We start from the raw sequence: 21,103 nt of genomic DNA, 5'->3' as shown, positions 1-21,103 counted from the left end.
GAGGCAATATCGTATGCCGAAGATAAATATTCGTATCCTACCCTGAAAAACATTTATATAAAGTATTTAATGACTTAGAGAAAGACTTATAAAAACTTTGTATAATAATTTTATAAGACTTATTATATAATAGGGTGAAAGGATAAAACTCCCATGAACGGCATTAACTCTACCTACAGAATATTACAGTATGCTTTCGTCTCATACACTACTGCTAAATTTGGCATAAAACTCCGATTTATCACATTAACACATTGGCTACCGGTGTTTCATGGCCCTGTTTACTATATACTGTAAGGCTCGCTGGTGACACCTTTAGTAAAAACTATCTAATATGATGATATATATGTATTATAATCATAAACTTTGATGAGAAAACTGGAAAAGAAGTTGACTGTTGGAAATATGAATAGATGGTATATACGGGAAAACCTCAGTTAAGGGGCTTGGTGGCCAATGTGTCTGAAAAGAGGCTTGGTAGCCAACGTGTTAAATGATCATGATGAAGTCTTTCAGTTCAGCAAGATTATTTACCACTTAGTTCAAAGTACAGACAGATTTATTTTTTAAGGAAGTTAACAAAGTAAAGAAATAAATCAAAAAATCTTATGTAGTTCCATCAGAGATGGAACGTTTATTGATATGATAAGTGATGACAATATCATACAATCTGAGAGATGAATCTAAAACTATTAAACAACTGGGGCTGGAGTGGTATATTGCTGTATAAAAAAGCTACCCTGAGCTATATTTTAAGTTTTAAATATATATATTTATGTATTGATATATATATATATATATCTGACTACAGAGTTAGAATGGACCTGATTTTCTTTTTTATTATTATTTAATATATCAATTGCGAGAAACAAATAGTACTTTTTTTCTGCTTTCATTAAGTACAGCAATTTGATTCCCTTCATAGAACAACATCTCAGCCTTCTTCATAGAAAACATTGAATCATTATGCAAGTCATTTAGATATATATATGATATGTTTAATACATCTCACTGATTGATATATATATACAACAAACATACATGGGCATATAGATTTTGAAATTGCATCAATGTACAATATGTAGATTTTTTTTTCAACTAAATTATGCTCTATTATTTTTATCAGAAGAAGTATTATTATAGCGATACGTGCTCTTTAGTCGTATTAAACGATCAATACAAATTCAATCCAAATAGTTTCCGCATTCAACAAAATATATATATTTACATAATTAAGCATTAATTGAATTTTCTTTATTATTATTATTATTATTATTATTATTATTATTATTATTATTATTATTATTATTATTATTATTATTATTATTATTATTATTATTATTATTATTATTTGAAGTACTGAATAATGCTTTCTTTCACTTTAATATTACGGAAAATAGTTCAGAAGTATCATCAGCATAAAGACGAATATCAATTAACCATGCGATATTATAAGTAAAAATGAACACCTATCTGTTATCTAGTAAAAAAAAATGAGACACTGCAAAACCACGCTCAGAAATTCTAACTATTTATCTTCTTACAGATTTCTGTAATTTCTGAATTTTTGTTAATTTCAAGCTTTCGACTCTCCTTTGGAGTCTTGGTCACGAAGGTTAAAAACAGGAAGAAAAAGAACTGAAACATGAAGAAGGAATAAAAATGGAATAGACTTATCAAGGGAAGAGATGTGTTGTACAAGAACTGTGTTGTACACTGGACAACGTGTTTTTTGCACAACACAGTTCTTCCCTTGGTAAGTCCGTTCCTTTTTATTCCTTGATGTTTTTATTCTTTTTCTTCCTGTTTTTAACCTCCGTGACCAAGATTTCAGGGGAATATTGAAAGCTTGGAACTACAAAAATTCAGAAATTACAGAAATCTGTATGTAGAATGATAGTAAAAATTGATTACGAGAACTGAGTTACACTGAAACTCCATGCGTGTTCTTAGTATTATTTCGGATAAAGAACCATCAAATGACATATCGAATATAAAATATATGCTTTTTTAAAACTTCGATTTGGTCAGTTGCTAGTTGTACAAGAATTATCTTCAACTGTGTTCTTTCCTTTAAAGCTCTATTACACAGTTTATATGTGTAACTCTAAAGCTCTGTTATACAGTTTATATGGGGTGTAACTGTGTGATAAAAAGTTTTGAAGGGAATATGACAGGCGCATCTTACAGGAAACAACGCGTAATATTTAAAACAAGAATTTTAGGAAACAAAAAAGATCAAAAGATTGCAATCTTGGCCAATAATTAGTTTTTGGATCAGCGGCCACAAAATTTTTGAACGGCCCCTAAATCGAGTTTTCGTATTTTCTACGGAATAAGCACATCATATTGAGTTAACTGATAGTTTGGACTTGGCTACACTATATGTAGTTCTCCAGATATAAGGCGTACAAGAAAATTCTTGATTGAAATATATTGGATCTTTTGATCCAATAAATGCCATTAGAATATATTTAGGGCACCGTATAGCTGAAAGCGTATTGTTTCTTTAAAAGAGTAACATTAAAAATTGTATTAAGCGAAATCAGAGTCATATCTCACGAACTATTGAAGACAAATGTCACGCTTTAGTACAGAAACGATCATAGTCACTCACTTCGATTATATATATATACACGAAAATAATCATTAAGTAGGCCTACCTTGAAAATCATATTTGCTTTCTTTACTCAACTTCAACCTATTTCACAGAAAATAATTAGATTCTAATTCTATTCATAATTAGAACAATGAATGGTTAATATCTTTATGATAAAATTAAGGATATAATTTGTCTGTGAAAGAATGCAGAATTCAGGACTCTTTACAATATTCAGAATGTAGTATAGAATATCATTTTAAAATTTCAAACAGAATATTGTATCAATAAGCAGAAATGCCTATCTAAAAGTAAAAATCTCTAAGAAAATTACTTCTAGATATTTCGATAAGAAAAGTAATGGAGAGAGAAAAACTTGTGCCCAAAACTTGGTTTTTCCACTAATAAAAATAAGTTTCCCAAGTTTGGCATATTTGTTTGGTAGAAACTAAGAATCAAGAAGAAAATATATTTATATAATACTATTTACTGCCTTAATATTACAATGAAAAAGCTTAGTAAAAAGTGGAAAACTATTGGAAGTAATTTTAGAAAATTTTAAAAGAATAGCTCTTTAGAACAGTTATACATCACTGTAACACTGTTTATCAATTTTTCGGATTGATATCAAGATTCTTCGAAAAAAAAACTAGCACAATATCGTATCTATACTTTGTCGGAACTTTCTTATTTGATTTTTTAAACTTTTGATAGCTTTAAAACAGCAAACAAGCATAAGAATGTACTCAAAATAATCCTACAATTGAAAGTTATACATGCAAAACAAGTTAATTTAATTATAAGATAGTAAATTGCAAGCTATATGATTATAAACATTTTTATTTTTATTAACTGTGTTCATATTGTGAGGTAACTAATTTCCTATCGTTTGAGTATAGGGTCACTTTTTTCTCTCGTTTTGTTTCTTTTTTTTTTTTTTTTTAAATTCCGGATGCGAAAGACAAAAATGTTCACTTTGGTCCCAAAAAACAAGAAGGTGTCGCCGATGTATCTAAAATGGAGAAGCCCTTCCTCTTCGTGGAGCCTGATAGCACAGAACAGTTTACCTAGTACAATATCCTGCTTGGATTTTAATTACACTTTCTAATTACAAGACAGAAGTATAGAATTTCTCATAGAAATCACACACAATAGAACAATATTTGTTTTGAAACATTTAAATTCTACCATATCTCCAGCCCTCTTAATGATGCTATGATTATAATGAGATGGCACTTATTTTTTTCTTTTTTTTTATTTCAATTAAAAAAAACATTGAACCTGTCCTGGAGGATTCTAAAGGAGAAATACTTTGTCCTTTTATATATTTGATCAATAATTATGCAATACACTTGATATCAGTTGGACTTAATTAAGAAAGAACAAAAAACAGAAAGCTTGAAGCTAAATTATGAATTTATGAAACTAAACCTAATACCGATACGTTAAACTATCAAACAATACTTTTGATAAAGTGGATACTTTCAAATATCTAGGATCAATATTAATAGATCGAAACCATATTCACGAAGAAATTAAATGTCAACTAAAAGCAGGGAATTCGTGTTATTATTCAGTTCAAAATCTTTTGTCGTCGCGAATTCTGTCGAGGAATTTGAAGCTTAATATATATATAAAACGAAAATCATGCCTGTTGTGCTATGTGGTTGTGAAACATGGTCGCTTACATGAAGGAAGAACGCAGACTGAAAGTGTTTGAGAACGAGATCCTAAGACGAATATTCGAACTCAAGAGAAACGAAAATGGTGAATGGTGGAAACTTCATAACGAGGAACTACATAATTTATATCGTTTACCTAACATTGTTAGGGTCATCAAATCTTGGAGGTTTAGGTGAGCAGGTCATGCAGTCAGAATGGAAGAAAGTAGGAACGCTTTCAAAATTTTAACTGGAAATCCAATTGGAAAATGACCATTAGGAAGGCCTAGGCGCAGATGGGAGTACAAACATTAAGATGGATCTCGTAGAAATAGGACAGAAACTGGATCCAATTGGCTAAGAATAGAAGTGAATGGAGAGGTTTTGTGAACGCGGCACTGAACTTCCGGGTTCCATAGACCATAGAGCTAGTTAGTTAAACCTAGTGCCGATACGGAAAATTTACAACGAAAGAGATAATGTTTGGGGATATTATATCTACGTAACTTTCTAAACTGAACACAGTAAAGATGTAAGATAAAACCCATACTAACTTTCTAAGTAATAAATATATATTATTTTGCAGCAAATACGATTGCATAAACAAATACTAGCAAACCTACTCCCTGTATAGTACTATGTTCAATTATAGAATCAAAACCACCGAAGTTTCGTTGATACCACTGTCGGTTTTATAAAGACTGTACTAAAATTTTAAGAATAATGACAGATGAAAAAGTAATATCTGACAATACATATTTACAATATGTATACACAAGTTTCCTGTTGTTTTTTTTACGTATTTAATACGTTTACGATATGTTCATTAATATATATAGTTTTATCACTTTTTATGAAGAAAGCATATTGCATATTTGATTTTAAAGCTTTTAACTTAAAAATTTTGTTAATATTATTTTCTAACAATATAAGGAATGTTTAGCGCTTTTTTCGTAAAAATTAAAAAAAAAAAATATTATGAAATACTTTTCCAGGACAGTTTCTATTATCTTATGAATTTGCTCACACATTCACAAAAAACCATCTTGCAGTTACAAAAATGTCACAAACATAATTACTTTCAACATGTCATTTATTTTAGCCGGAAGTGAACAAATTCATGAAGTTATAAGGAGGTATATCCATTTTTGTGAATTTCTCTACAACTAGAACATTGATATGGAAAAAAAAAATCAATTCGACTTTTCTGGTCTATGTCCAATATTGGCTTAACACGACGTAACATCTTTTAATAACTTTTATTTCCTTAGCAATGTGAAACTCGATCTATTCCACATGGAAAAAAAGAGGAGTTCCACATTTTACAATGCCATGCATCACAGCTTCAGCTCTGGTGTTACTTTTTTATTTTTTTATTTTTTTTTAGGAAAACGTATCAGAAATACTTTAAAAGAAAATAATACAATTTTGATTATACAGTTTTGAAAATTATTTTGAAGCACATTTCTGGTGCATCAGCCTACAAATACATTTGATTTCTACAATATTGCATCGTCAATTAACACGTAATCTTGAATAGAATATTTATTAGTTTTGTATTATATTTTCAGGTTTAATCAGGTCCGTATTTATATATTGTGCTCTAAATAATTTGCCTCCCCACTTCCCCGAAAACGACCTATATTCGAGTTGAATTCACAGTTTTTGGGGTCGCTGAGATGAATAAAACAATTCAACTTGAAGGTCATACTCCACTCCCCAGGGAGCGGGCGAAATTTTAAAAGTAATCGAAAACGACACATATTAGAGTTGAAATCATAGTTTTCGAGATCACTGAGTTTGACGGTATCAGTTTTCATGATGTTCAAGTTCATCCTTGCCCCTTGGAGAGAAGGTGGGAAAGGATGACTTTTTAAAAATAATCAGGTTTACCTAATTAGTAACTACTGTAATTAGAGCGAATAAAACACATGAACATATTTTCTCGCGCTTGCGCGGAACTCTGCGGGTTGCTGGTTTTAAATATTACTTTATTATGAATTTTTAAAAAAATCCAAAATTTTGCCGCCCCCTAAATTCTGTCGCCCTGTGCTCGAGCACATAATAGCAATTACCTAAATACGGACCTGGGTTTAATATACATATAAAATTGTATTATCTACCATAAATTTAGAATGTATTAAATAAAACCTAAATTTATTCGTTAAGAGAGAAAAAAATGGAATTTGCAGAATTTAAAAGGCAGTGAAACAAGGATAAATAACGTTATTTGCTTTTATTTTTCCTATATTATCGAGTAAAATAAGCTTGTCTCAATTTCATTTAATGCCAGTATATTTCCATTCAAAAAACATTATCATTCAAGAAGTGCACAAAGATAGTTGATAAAATATCTGCTAGTAATGTTCAAACGTAACAACATAGTAATATTATATTTCCTAGTACTTTGTATTTTGTTCAAAAAATAATACTTCTTTCTCTATAAATTATATTTACAACGAAACGGAAGACGTATAAATCAACAATAGTATTATGATGAACAAATTTAACCAGTGTCACATCCTGAAAGCATTTAGAAATAGAATTAATTTCCCGTTATTTTCTTGTTGGAAGCAAAATGAGTAAAAAATTAACTATGTGTTGCCAACTCTGATTCTTCTCACGTTTTAGAGTTTCTTTTCATAATTTACATGCCTATAACCTCATTCGCAGAATAATTAATTAAATAAAAAGTTAACTTGATTTTGTTATTAATAAACATTAAGATATATAGCAAAAAACTATCGACTATATAATTTATGAAGTCTGCAGTAAGCACTTGTTTATACAAATCAGATATCAACTTTGGTTTCTTTTGTATCTTAGAAAACAATTAATTTCTGGCATTAGTCCTGTAGATCTTTATTCCGAGGTAGAAAATAAGATATCTCCCATTCACCTGCAGGTGACTCGTTTTGTCATGAAGGTGAATTGTGCACGCTTTTACTTTCTACAAAAATAAAATTTTGACTTCGGCGCGGGAGACCCAGATTCGATTCCGGTGGGAGCTCATGGTGTTCGGATCCCACGTTCAGCAGCAAGTCTGCGTTTCATATAGTCTCGCTGCTGACAGACACGCCAAACTTCAACCTAACCAAAACTGAAATTAAGAATTAACATGCTCAATTATGAAAACATGGTTTAAACTTTTAAATAAAATAAGTAAATAAATAAATATTTTTCTTCTAAATTTTGCTTGATCATGACTTTATCGTTCGATGGCTTGTATTTTTGCTCCTGATATTTCTTGTTTTTAAACAAAGTATAAATCATTGTGACAAAATATGTAGTTAAACTAAATAGATCGTGATCTGTTGAAATAAAAGAAGAAATTCGACTGAAATAAGTAAATTAAATTGATCAGCTGAATTTCGTATTTATAGCCTTTAATCATGACCCTTTTTTTTCAAGGTTTTAATTTATAACCTGTCGCGATTGAATACATATTGCAAAAAAACAAACAATATAAGCGATATGTGCTTTACAATATGGAGACAATCGCGGCACGAAAAAAAAAGTTTGACTTTTTCATTATTAATTTAAAAAAATAGAAAATTGTTCCTATTTTCACTTAAAGAACGAATTTACATGTCTACAAAGTAGCAGAGAAACAGACATAAAGTTGTCTGGATATTTAAAAATAAATAAATAAATAAATAAATAAATAAAAAGTTACAAATTAATTATTGAGTTTTAATATCATTTAATAAACGAGGTAAAAATTATTTCTAAATTCGAAATCTCTACAAGTTAATTTGTGCGAACATTATTAGAAATTCTTTTTGACTTTGGAACAAGTGCTAGTTAGAATTCCGTATTTTAAACCAAGTATGCATAATTATTTGCGGCAAAATCCAAATAATTTAAAACATTGTGAAAACAGAAAATTTACCAATGAAGAAAAGTATCTGTAAGGATAATATTTACCGTCAATTGTTGGCAGCACTAACAGTTCGAACTTGAAAGAAACGTTATTTATAGATTGAAAGGAATATTGGTTAATATGTTTATGTTTTTGTTTTAAGTATATGTGGATGTCCAGAAGACACAATTACCTTTCTGTTTATTGAAACAGACTATTAGTATTCTTCAAACACATTAAAACGATCCAAAGTAATTATTATTCACGAAGAAAGAAAAAGGAGTGTGCGAAATCTAAATGGTGAACCGTATCTACCTATATATAGGCTGAACCGTAAAGCTGTGCACAAACTCCGGGAAGTAATTCGTGACATCAAAAGGAAACAAAAAGTCCTCTTGCATATTGTCGAATTCCGCGTCGTGTAAGTGACAGGGGTGCCAACTTAGAATCGCAAATCGAATCGTGACAATTGGAACGGAACAGAAATATGTGTGTAATGTATACAGTATATTTCTCTTTAGTCCACATTAACCAATTCTTTGGTTGACGAAATTCGAAGGCTTCACTCTAAGTCTACCTGTACTAGATCATATTCTGTGTAAAGCAAACTTTGTTCATAAATGTCATTATTAATCTGACTAAAGATCTACGAAATTTTCCCTTTTTCTTAAATTTTATAATTAAAATTCTGGTTTGGTGTTTAAAGAAGTGGGTCTTGCTCTTATTACTTGTAAAAGTATATAGTTTTCAAAATAAAACATAAATGATTTTATTTCTTGAAGTTTTCCATCGAACTGAGATTCAAGAAATGTATTTAAAAAAAAAAAGATAATATTTCAGTAAATGTACCATATCTTTGTTACGAAAAAACTGTAATGAAATGAAGTTTATTATATTTTGAATAAGAAAAAGTATCTTATAAATATTTACTTTTAGTCAGTGGAAAATAGATCTCTTTTTCTTTTTTTTCTTAATAATGGGAACTTTTATTCTAAAATATATGTACTTACACTGGTAGATGGAATGTTTTCGTAAATCGGATGCAGGAGATTCATCTCTGTACATACAGGGTGCGGCAGAATCGACTAAGCAGTTTCTATCGATTACCGCGAGAGCTGTGGTGAGGGTAGGCAGTTGCACGTGGTCTGCCTTTGTTCAGTCGTTGACACCATTTCAGTAGTTAATATGGTCTGGACCGGTGCACATCGTGGTTTTGCCGTTCGCGCTTATTATGAAAACAACAGATTTGTGATCACAACCTCGTCTCTTTGAGAGGTGATGTCGAGTGGCCTGCGCGGTCACCAGATTAAGCATTTGTGACTACTTTCTTTGGGGATATCTGAAGGAAAAGGTTTTCAAAAGCCGCCCTCACACCCTACCAGAGTTAAAACAGCGGATTATTGACGAAGTGAATGCCATACTCCGCGATATGTGTGCAAGAGCTGCTCGAAACTTCAGGGATCGTCTACAACAATGTATTGATGCTAACGGCCGCCATATTGAGGACATTATTTTCGAAACTAAATGAATGTAAAATGGTATATTGTACTAATTTAGAAAATAAAAACATTTTTTCTCTATATGTCCAGATTTACTTTTTATTGCTCCTTAAAACTGCTTAGTTGGTTCTGCCGCACCCTGTACAATCTAAATGGTTGAAGGAAGAACACGAATTTCCAAACAGTTTTGACTTCTAAGAACAAAGAGGTTCTTTTTATATATATATATATATATATATATATATATATATATAATATACTAGTAAAATACTAACGTAAACTTACAAAATTAATTACTTTAGACCATTTAATGAAATCGAGACAAAGCTGATCTTTAATATACCAATAGGATGTTTGACTTGTTTTTTCATTATCGAAATAAAACAAGCTAACCAAAGAGTTAAGTAGGAAAAGCTTGAGTATGACTATAGCAAGAGAAATAATACAACATTGTTTGAGAAAATATTATTATTTTCGTGGTATGTTGGAATTTCTGTTGCAGTATTAAAAGTATCGTATTATTTTATTTTCCTGGCGCAATATTGGACATCCACACAAACAAGCAGAAAACAACAGCATTACAGTTTTCAAGCCTTTATCGTCAAGTAAAACGTGACAATCTCCGTGGCGAATTGAGCATATCTAACTTAACAACTTCTCTCTTTAGCCCCTAACAAACAGTTCAAAATTCATATTTATTTTTTTTTTTCCTCAGGGTAATTAGGCCACAGAGTAATGAAACATAAAAAGGAATAAATGAGCTAACATCCATTACGGGTGTTTCAACTATGAGCACCATGAAATATACACACGCTTTCTTCCATCACATATACATTTCACATAGATATAGTTAATATTTATATACTGGTATATGAACAATGCATTTGCCACATTACTTAGTACAAACAATGCTGAAATATCTTTTATATATTTTGACGTATTTATTTTTAAAACTTTTTTTTATTTTTAAAATCATATATCTATATATGTCAAACCTCACAACCATTTTCTTATAAGTACTACAATATACAGAACTCTGTAAAAATTCTAGTTTCTTATTAATTTTTCTTACTGTACGTTATATCGAGTTTTTTCATATTTTTTTTACACTTATTTTCACTCTACTGTGTTTTGTTTTTAAGTTTGGTCCACACATTTCTCATGGTCTCACCCAACATATTTATCACATACTCACACACGTACAATTAAAAACTCAAAAGTATGTCACACGTACGCTTATGTTTATTTTGATATATTTTTTTATTATATACAGAACCCTGCTAAATATGTATATATTTCATCATTTTTTTCGAAGTGGGAAGAAAGAACAGCGCCTAGGGGGAGCTTTTTTTGTTGGAGATTCATAATAAGGGAGAGAGGAAATATCATATATATATATATATGTATATGGAATGTAAGGAACTTTGTATATTTATATATATATTTATATGTGGTTTATTTTGGAAGCACTTATGGGATTAGGAAATGGTAACAAGTAACGGACTGGTAAAAATCAAACATTTTGTTATTTATTTTTATTTACTCATTATCGCGAAATCATCCAACCATCACATGTTCATTTAATACCATAATCCGTATACTAATACATTCACACACACACACACACACACACACACAAACAAACAAACAAGCAAGCAAACACGCACACATATAATCAATCGTCTCACTCCTTTTTCAAACGATATCAAAATAGCCATCCACACATATATGTAATAATGACATGAATAAAATTTCAGTATAACAACATATTCTTCTTTTTAACTCGTATCTTTCAAGATTTATCGTCAATACCTGTTGCTCAGCTAACTTATTATCATTGCAAAAAATCTTACATGACTCTGTACAATGTACATATATATATATGTAACTCATTTTCCTCATCTTTCTTATGTCTTACATTTGCGTATCAATTTGAACTGTGATAAAACAATACGAGTACAGTAATAAAATACTGTTTACAAATTTCCAGAGTTTTCTGTTTACATTTAGTTCGGCTTGACATCATCTCCAATGGTGGTTGCCGTACCTGAACTACCTGCAGCTACATCTGTGTTTTATTTTTTGTGCTCTCCGCGTTAGCTCGCTCAGTGCCTGCATCTTTTTTCTTTTTTTTTAACGGGCTCTTCCTGATGCTCTCTGTATAGCCCTGTCGCTCGCGACAAGGAAGTTAGAACAGCAGAAAGGATACCCGTGTTCGACGGGCGTCCCCCTTGGCCCTTCGGGCCATCCCGAACTGTCAGATGGAGGGATCAGAGCCAGAGGCGCCGCCAAGTTTACCTCCTTCACCTCCGGCTCCGCCCCCGGATCCATCCTCGTCCCGGAATGGAGACCCGGATTGGCCACGGGCGGAAAGACCGCTGAAGTCAAGATTGTACTGAAAAAGAAACAAGAAAAAAATACATCAATCAATATTTCTACGTATCTAGGAAACTAAATAATCTAGTGAAGCACAACTCCTTAGCAATTTTCACAAACAAGAACAAAATTGGCGTATTTTTTAAAATGTCCGAATGGTAGTTGTAAAGAATCATTATTTCCACTTTGGCGTGGTGATAGACAAATTCTAATTACATTATCGTATCACCGTTAACACTTTAAGACATAAATTTAGCATTACATTCAAAATAAGAACAGTTTTTACGCGATGAGAATAAAGGAATACATATTCGAGAATGCATCATCGAAACAATTTAATTCAAAGTTCTTGTATCTTATTGCTTTCTTTTGAACCTTTCTATTTAGTGTTCAATGGCGGGGGAAGGGGCTAAATACTCACACCTTAACAATTATATACAGGGTATAAACGAAAATAGAACAAAGGAAAATAATGTCACGTACGTTATGGAACACCTCAACAACAATTAGTCAAATGAGATTTTGACCGAAGTTGCTGATGGTCAATCAGTACGAAATATTTCTCGTAAGCTCAAAAGCAGAGATTCACTTTGTGGCAGCTGATGTATCTCCAGCTGAAAGAATGTCTAAGATTGTGAGTGACATTAATTTCACAGGCCTGGAGATCAGGTTTCGAACCGACTCTCAAGGCAGTTCTTGAGGGAGACGCTCAAATGGAAAATACAGAGTGGCAGGTTTGGAGTATAGGGTGGATGCTCCAGGACAGTCCAGCGTAATTTCTAAGCTTTGTCTGTTTTTACTTAAGGTATGTGTTGTTATGCGTTATCATCTTCCGATAAACGTCTGTTGATATGCCGCTTTCCGTGTTTAGAACCTTTACTAAAACACGTGGTTCACTGTCAGATGTATTTTCCAGTCGAAATCCGATAGGTTCGCTTCAGGAATTCACTAAATAGCAGGCAGTGCATTATTGACAGGCAATAAAGTATCACTGGCTATCGATGGTTACTGTTTTCTAATTGTGTGACTGAACCGTCGTGAATCCTATAGTTGTTGCTGACATCTTATTGCACTCGGCTGTTACATATAAAGTGTTTGGGTGTGTTTTAAAAACTCATTTTTTCTCTAAACTAATCCTTGTAGTTTCTCTAGTTCTTGCAGGAACGGTCAATAAGGATGAACTAGGAAAGTGACAATAGTATTTCGTTCTCTTTTTTCTGATTATCCAAAGGATTAAAGATCATTCTGTGTGTGAGGTCTGGATAAAGAAAATATATTGAGTTGTCCACTGAAGAAAACCTGTTTTGAGGGAGAAAAAAGATTTTCTACCCTCTTTCGAACTAAATAAATAAATTAATAAATAAAAGGTTGAAAATGCTTTATCGTGTTTGAAGTGGCTGATTTAAGTCTCTATGCTGCAGCTCAAATGAAAGTACACATACCTCTGTTGGATTAAGTAATGTCTCTTTAAGCTGAAAGTGAGAGCATGCTTAGTGTGAATTCAGCCAGATAGTAAGTGATATGCCGCAATGCCAAACACTGCTCTCTTAAAACATTGAAGAGAGACTTTTAAACTAGCGATTTACATGAGACTTTCAGGAAGACACAAAGAGTCTTCTGTTCTATCTGAAATTTATAGATCTTGTTACTTGAAATTCCTTGAAACTTACTCATTTATATATATATATATATATATATATATATATATATATATATATATATATCAAGACTTTTACGAAAACTCTTATTTCCTGGAGACATTTATTTGCTTCGAAGAAATATTTCTGCAGAAAATATGAAGGTATGTCTTAATAAGTACGGTTGACAATTTTAGTGAAGTATTGTGAAAGTGTCTTGGATCTTTGTTTTATTATTTTTTATTTTAAATAAAGATTTGATTTGCTAATACATATATTAAAAAAAAAAAACTTTCGTAACTGGACTGATTTGAGAGCGAAAGAACGTACACAATTGTAACAAAACTTGTGAATGGTTATAGTTAATGATTAGTGCTACTATCTACCCACACGGAAACAATGCTTACTGTAAGTACGGAGACAATGCTTGTTATAAGTAGAAAGTAATTTATCATATCATACATATTAACAGGAAATGCTTTTCTATGCGGAAAAAAAAATAAACAAATAAAAATTAGAATCGCGATTTGAGATGGGCTAAAGGTCTCAATTCTCAAGAGATAATAGCCCACTTCCATCTACACAATGCTTCATTCATTTCCGAGATCATATAAATTTAGACCATGGAATACCAAAGTGGAGTGGGTAAGGAGAAATATTTAATTCCTACACAATTCTTTCAATTTGCAAGTTAATTTGAATTAATTGATAATTAACAGCATTGAATAAAACAAAAAAAAAATCCCTCTTTTCACCGGACGTAACAATAAGTTAATGCAGCAATTTAATGGTTAACGTTTGTATTGAGAAGACGTGTTAACTTTTGGGCTGTCGGTTGTGATTTCGTTGTATTGCGACGGGATGTATTCTACTAAAACCAAACTACTTAGCGTAAGAGCTCTTTTTGTAGGCCTGAGCCGCTCCAACGCCATCTGTTAGCGATCAACTGAACTACGTCCAGTCTAGTGACGAAGTTCAGTCTAGCTGCGTCGCTCTGTCTCTTTCTAGACCTTCTGGCCGTCACGTCTTTTATTCACGTGACTCCCCAGTCTGCTTCACAACGCTGGATGGAGACCGAAAGTTGAGAAGTACCGGGCGGGAAATAGAACCTGGGAGATGAGTCCAACGCTCTAACCATATGCATCCTCAAACGTTTTCTAATACAAATATAATTTAAAGGGCTTTCGACCCTTAAAGCTTATTATAGTAGTACAGAGCATATTTTGTGGAACAATAAAATAAAATTTTTACATACGCGTATTATAATATCCATTTACAATATCACATTAATATATGAAGTTTTTTTTTCTTAAATACATATGTAGTCCCCACTCCCTTGAGTTTCAAATTTATACATGATAAAATGACACGTATGATTTAAAAAAAAAAAAAAAGTAGAGAAAATGCCATATAAATGTGTATAGCTCCACCCTCCTATTTTCCAAACCTTGCGTTTAACGTCCCATATTTATGCACCGAAGCTAATGGAGACGGTAATAATGATGGAATGAAGAAAGTGTGAAAATCCTGGACAAAACCCACACACACACGATGTTTATCCACCATAACATCCACTTAGCGGAAGCTTGGGTCGAACCAGGGACCTCTCACGCACGAGAGGTGAGCGCACTATTACAGAGTCACCACACCCCTGGATCCGTGCCTGTATATATGTATCTTCTTTCATTTAAAATATTGTCTCAAAAGTAGGTTGCTCCTGTCAGCATAGATATAAAAGTTCGTTAGCATTTTGAGCAGATTGAGTTCAAGAATATATTTTCAATACGCCAATTTGATATGTTGCGACGCTCATTTATACACGTATTTACGTCTTAAAAAGTTATTTCAAGGTTTGTGAATCAGTACAAAACGCCATAATGTTCTACACTACGATGTTATCGAAAGAACATAATACTAGGGTATAAATTGCATGACTTTTATTTCTTATGTGACTTACTCGATTATTTCTGATAGATTAGGTGATTCAATTGATTGTCAACCAATATTTACTTAAATATTAGCATTATTTCTATAGAAAAGTGATAAGGTCGAAGTCTGGAAACACTAAAACTGGGTGTTGGGAAGGGATGATTAGGAAGAAGTTGGCCAGACCTACACATTAAAAATACTATACCAGCTCCGCCTGGTGGTGGCACTACAGTAAAATACTGGATAAATCCCAGCCAAGGGAGGAATAGAACACAGAACCTTTAGAACTACATGAAATGTTTTAAGACGTATAAAAACGTTCCAAAGCAAACTGATGATATTCAGATAAAAATACAGAATACCACAAATAAACCGTGATATGGTTATAAATTTATGTTACAATATCCAAATAAGTACTTATTATCTGACAATGCAGCCGGTTTCATTCCGAACATACTTTCTTGTATATATTAGCTTAGACTACTGAGGCATTTTGGAGCCGCCATTTTACTCTACTGATGCAGTTTAGAATATTATTTGGTTAAGATTAGCTGTCTAAATAAGCTGTAAAAGGAACAGATAATTAGTAAATTAGTGGGTCCGATGGTCAAGATGCTACGATTCAGATGAAATGTTTACAATACCTTCCCCAGGCGTGCCAGTGCCTGAGGACTTAAGAACCCCGGAAGATGCATGTCATTCAGCGCTGAACTACTCAACGCAACTTGCTCCGGCATGTACAAACTATGCTGCAAGAAATTTCTATGTCACATACTTCACACAGAAAGAAGGTCATCAAGTGTCAACAAAATCTATATAATTAATAGGGAATTATTATTATTATTATATTAAAAACAAGGGATTACGATAAACTAAGTTATACTAGTATTTCGAATTCATTATTACGTAAATTGTCCGTCCGAATTAAGTAATATTCAGAGAGACTGTTCCTCGTTTGCTATAAAACACTACATCACAATCGTAAATCATGAAATATAATTAATTACTATTTAATTTGTTAATTAATACAATACCTTTCACTAATCACAACGCAAAAATATACCATAAACCTTTACTTCTATGAAGTTAGTTGCCTCCGATCAACTATTGAACAATTTTTGTTAGAAGTGCCTAACAGAATGTATGTTTTGTGTTACCTTATTTTGACACCAAGTATCTAACAAAGTATAAGCTTCATGTATTATTTTTACATTAATATATCCTGCCATTAGGAAAAAGGAAGTTTCACCAAATTACTTGTCAATAAATACTCCTTCATTTGCTGATTGGTTTATCTTAATCCCTGAAAGGGTTTGTAGGACGACATTGTCATCACTTTTCAGTGTGATGATGACATTTGAAAAGTTCAACACTGTCTACGTTAAACTGCCCTTACGGAGAAACAATAAATAACGTAAGATATTGGCATCGTTTAATCCTACCATATTAGCCTTCTCTCCCTCAGCTCATCACTGATAATGATTTATTCACTTTGGCAGGTTGATCTGTGCTTTAGTCCTTTAGATCGGTCGATAGTTCTTAACAGCAATTTGATAAAGCTTATGATAGAAAAACAATTTCGTCTATACAAGTATGATGCGCAATGACAGTTCTACCCATGCATTTTTTTTTTATAGGCAAGCCATTTAAGATCAGGGCCGGCTCTACCATATCTGTAACACGTGCATTTGTACTGGACGGCAAAATCTATTATTTAAAATAAATATTTTTTGTTGAAAACAGATCTCATGATGATGGCAGTTAGATTTACTAATCAGACCTTTTATTTGAATAATATATTCACAAATCATGTTAAGGTCGCATTGGTTTTTAAGGTCACGTGGACAGTGCTAAAGCACTGGAACTGGAAACTGATATATTGAGATTGAAGCTCGATATTGAATTCTATAAAAAGGATTTCCATCTTTTGTCTGCTTTCATCAACATAATAGATTATTATTTAAAGGAAAAAACACACAACGAGATTGTATTTGTAGTGTTTAGGCCTTTCTGAGTGCAAGTGCTGTTTTTGTTGTTCATGTTGGGGTAGCATACTTAAAATCGTGACTTTTAAGATTTGTTCTTTCTGGAGAAAAGGTGGAAGGGCAAATGATATCATTGCGTGGAGCAGCAAATTGCCATGGGCCTGTCCTGTTTAAGATTCCTTATTCTTCAGAATTGGCATTATTTTAAGACGTGTAGTAATATTGCTAATTGTTTTTTTTTTTTTTTTTAATTGTAAACACACAGAATACAAGGCTTCTCTTCTCTTATTGGTCAATTATGCTTAGCGCAGAGTTCTTTTTTTTTTAAGAGCTTTACACAGTCAAATAATTACTGTGTGTGGTCCCTGTTCGATTCCCGATAAGGCATGACTTTTTGGTGTTGTTTTAGGATCGTAAGGTGATTTGATAGATGCTTGGATTACATTTGTTTGTTCGTTTGTTTGTAGAAGTTTCCGCGTCTTTTTCAGCACTAAGGCTAATACATAGGTGTAAGGTAGATTTCGAACTTCTGTAATGTGTTTAATCCTCTCCCACAGGAAATTCACTCCTGTACGCTAAGCACCAAAGAGTGCTCCTCAAATTAAGGGATAACGAACTCCAATCTAGAAGGACAGATATAATGGTATTGAGAGCCGAAGTACTAATTACACATCACCCAATTGAAAGCTCTTGTGATGATCAATACGACTCAGTCTTAATTTAAAAGCTCCAATGACGGTTCACCGTAATATTGATCTACATATCGATGGCATATTAAATATATAGTCAGAATTGGTTTGAAACTCCATTTATTTGTTATTGGGCATTGTAACAGAGACCGCGAATATTTTCTGACATTAGGTTGCAAAGTTTATAAAACAGTATTTTGGTAGGCAATGGATTTATAAAACTTGGAATAGTGATAGCGCTATTTCCCGTCCGCTATCATGCTATCCGCCATATGTTTTCTATACAGACGACCTGCTCGCTGTCTCTTTCCCTGCCTTCTTTCATTGTTATTATTCCTAATCTTTACAGCATGTGTATTGCATTATTCCACCTCACTTTTTGCTTTCAACACTTGAGAGTCTAAAATAGTTACAAGTATCAATTATCTCTTCTGTATCTTGTAGTTAAGTCCAGGAAAACAACGTTAAGAATCAAAGCTTCGCTGGTAGACGCGAGCATTGTCAAACATAGGTAAGAAAAGGTTTTGGTGGGTAACAAAGATATAAAATGTGCATACTGTGTAGGAACAACTAGTTTTTAATCACCATTATAAATATTTTCATTTAAAAAAATCATATGTAACTAGAGTTACCAGTTCTTCGGGCGCTACGCGGAGTGCCCAGATCCGAAATACAATCTACGGGCCTATGAATTAACGAACTAAATCTACGGGGTTAAATATTAAATTGTGTGTGCAATTTATGCCTTATATGTTGTATTTGGTTGTTACTAGGTATTTACAAGAATTATATATATAGGTTGTATCAAAAATGACTTTAGAACTTAGGAAACTCATACTGATTTATTTATTTTGCTTACATTTTTGTGTCATTTTGGTTTTGATGTCATTTTGTAGCAAAATACATAAGTTTTTAAATCTAATACCTAAAGAGTTTCAATATAGCTTCCATTAGTGATGCAGTATATATCCCATCTGAAGTCTATTTCTTCCTCTACAACGTCTTCAGCTCGTACGGGAACAAGCTGAAAATTTGTTGTGTCTTACCGAACATCTGGTCTCAATAAAGCCTTACACCATCCTGATAAATAATAGGTTCCCTAGGAGGATCTTTACCGTAGTTTGTACGAAAATTACGTTGCACAGTTGTCGCAGACTTGGACTCTTAAATCCGAAACACACAGCTAGCACACTCGGGACCAGTAAAGGCGGCCATCTTTGCTGCAACTGCCGCTAGCGCATGCGTTGGCTTGTTTCTGAACTAGTGTACTACGTGAGTCAAAACTTGATGTATTTTGCTACAAAATGACACTACAACCATGTCTGTAAGATAAATGAATAATGCAATATGAGTTTTTAAAGTTGTAAAGTCCTTTTGATACACCCTGTATATTGTAACAAATAATAATAATAATAATAATAATAATAATAATAATAATAATAATAATAATAATAATAATAATAATCATCATCACAATCATCATATCATCATCATCATCATCATCGGTATTCTGCCCTTGGCACGTCACTTGCAGCAGCTGAGAAGCTTCCATGCTCCACGGTCCTCCGCTAACTTCTTCGTCTTCGCGTATGATCTTTCTGTTTTAATATCATCCATTAATTGTAGTCTCCTTCGCCCCCTCCCTCTCCTTCCCGTCACCATACCCTCTAGGACGTCTCTCATGATACAATTTCTTCTTAGGCAATGTCCCAATCACTTTCTCTTCCTCTTCTTAACAATATCTAAAAGTGTTCTAACACCTCACCATTTCTAACACCCTCTCATTCGTTTTCCGCTCGACCCAGTTACTTCTTTCCATTCTTCTCCACACCCACATTTCGAAGGCTTCCAATCGTTTTTCATTACTTTTGCGCAATGTCCACGTTTCTGCTCCATACAGTACAACACTCCACATGAAGCATTTTATGAGTCTTTTTCTCAACTCTTTATTCAAGGTCCCACAAAACAGACTTTTCTTCCTCCTAAAGGCTTCTTTCGCCATTCCTATCCTTGCTTTTATTTCATGTTCGCACTTCATGTCATTACTAAGAATACTACCCAGATATCGAAAACTATTCACTTGTTCTATTTTCTCTCCTCCCACTTTTATATTTGACACAGACCTCCTTCGTTCCAATCACCATGGCTTTTGTCTTTCTAACATTTATTTTCATCCCATATTCTTCAAAGCCCATCCTCAGGATTTCTAACTTTTTTTGATTTCCTTTTCAGATTCTGCAACAAGCGCCATATCGTCTGCAAATCTTATGCATCTAATCATTCTACCTCTAACCGAATACCGTCATTATCATGTAAACTCTTTTTCACTATCTCTTCTAGATAGACATTAAATAGTGTTGGCGAGAGGCAGCATTCTTGTCGAACTCCCCTTCCAATTGCATTCTCTTCCGTCAGTTCTTCCCCTATCCTAACACCTACTTGTTGGTTCATGTATAAGTATATTGTAACAAAAGGCTAGATTTAAATTATGTACTTGTTTTACCTGTGTTATTGTGTGGCACCAAAATTGATTGCATTTAATGATTTGAAAAAGATGCAGATGAATCTTAAAATCAGTTTCGACGGAAATGAACTGCAAAATGAGTTTTCTCTTTTCAAATCTATATCAACACTTGACAGGAAGGATAATACAACTGTTATAAATTATGAAGTGAGTTTTGCGGAGTTTTTCGATAAAGCAGACGAATACACGATTTAAAAATAAATGGAGTATACTCTCGCTATACTAGTTAGTAATGCACATGTCAAACGAACATTTAGTGTAATGAAAGCTTTCTGGTCAGACGACAGATACAGAATGTTGAAGGAATTTGGCTGGTCGAAATTTATGTTTAGATGAATTTGA

The 21,103-nt window shown here is 32.8% G+C and overlaps 1 protein-coding gene across 3 annotated transcripts in view; it reads right to left on the bottom strand.

Annotated features, from left to right (window-relative positions):
* Window positions 1-604: 604 nt before the first annotated feature.
* Window positions 605-21,103, bottom strand: part of alpha-Catr (alpha-catenin related) — a 791,894-nt gene continuing 771,395 nt past the window's right edge. For all 3 annotated transcript variants that reach the window (XM_081755693.1, XM_081755675.1, XM_081755683.1), the window contains one exon: window positions 605-12,016. In XM_081755693.1, the coding sequence (XP_081611819.1) occupies window positions 11,879-12,016 (138 nt within the window). In that variant the 3' untranslated portion in view covers window positions 605-11,878. The remainder of the gene's footprint in view (window positions 12,017-21,103) is intronic.

The sequence above is a fragment of the Thermobia domestica genome, chromosome 1 (genome assembly GCF_964235325.1).
Source record: "Thermobia domestica chromosome 1, izTheDome1.hap1.1, whole genome shotgun sequence".
Classification (NCBI taxonomy): Eukaryota; Metazoa; Arthropoda; class Insecta; order Zygentoma; family Lepismatidae; genus Thermobia; species Thermobia domestica.
This window is presented reverse-complemented; position numbering and strand designations above follow the sequence as displayed.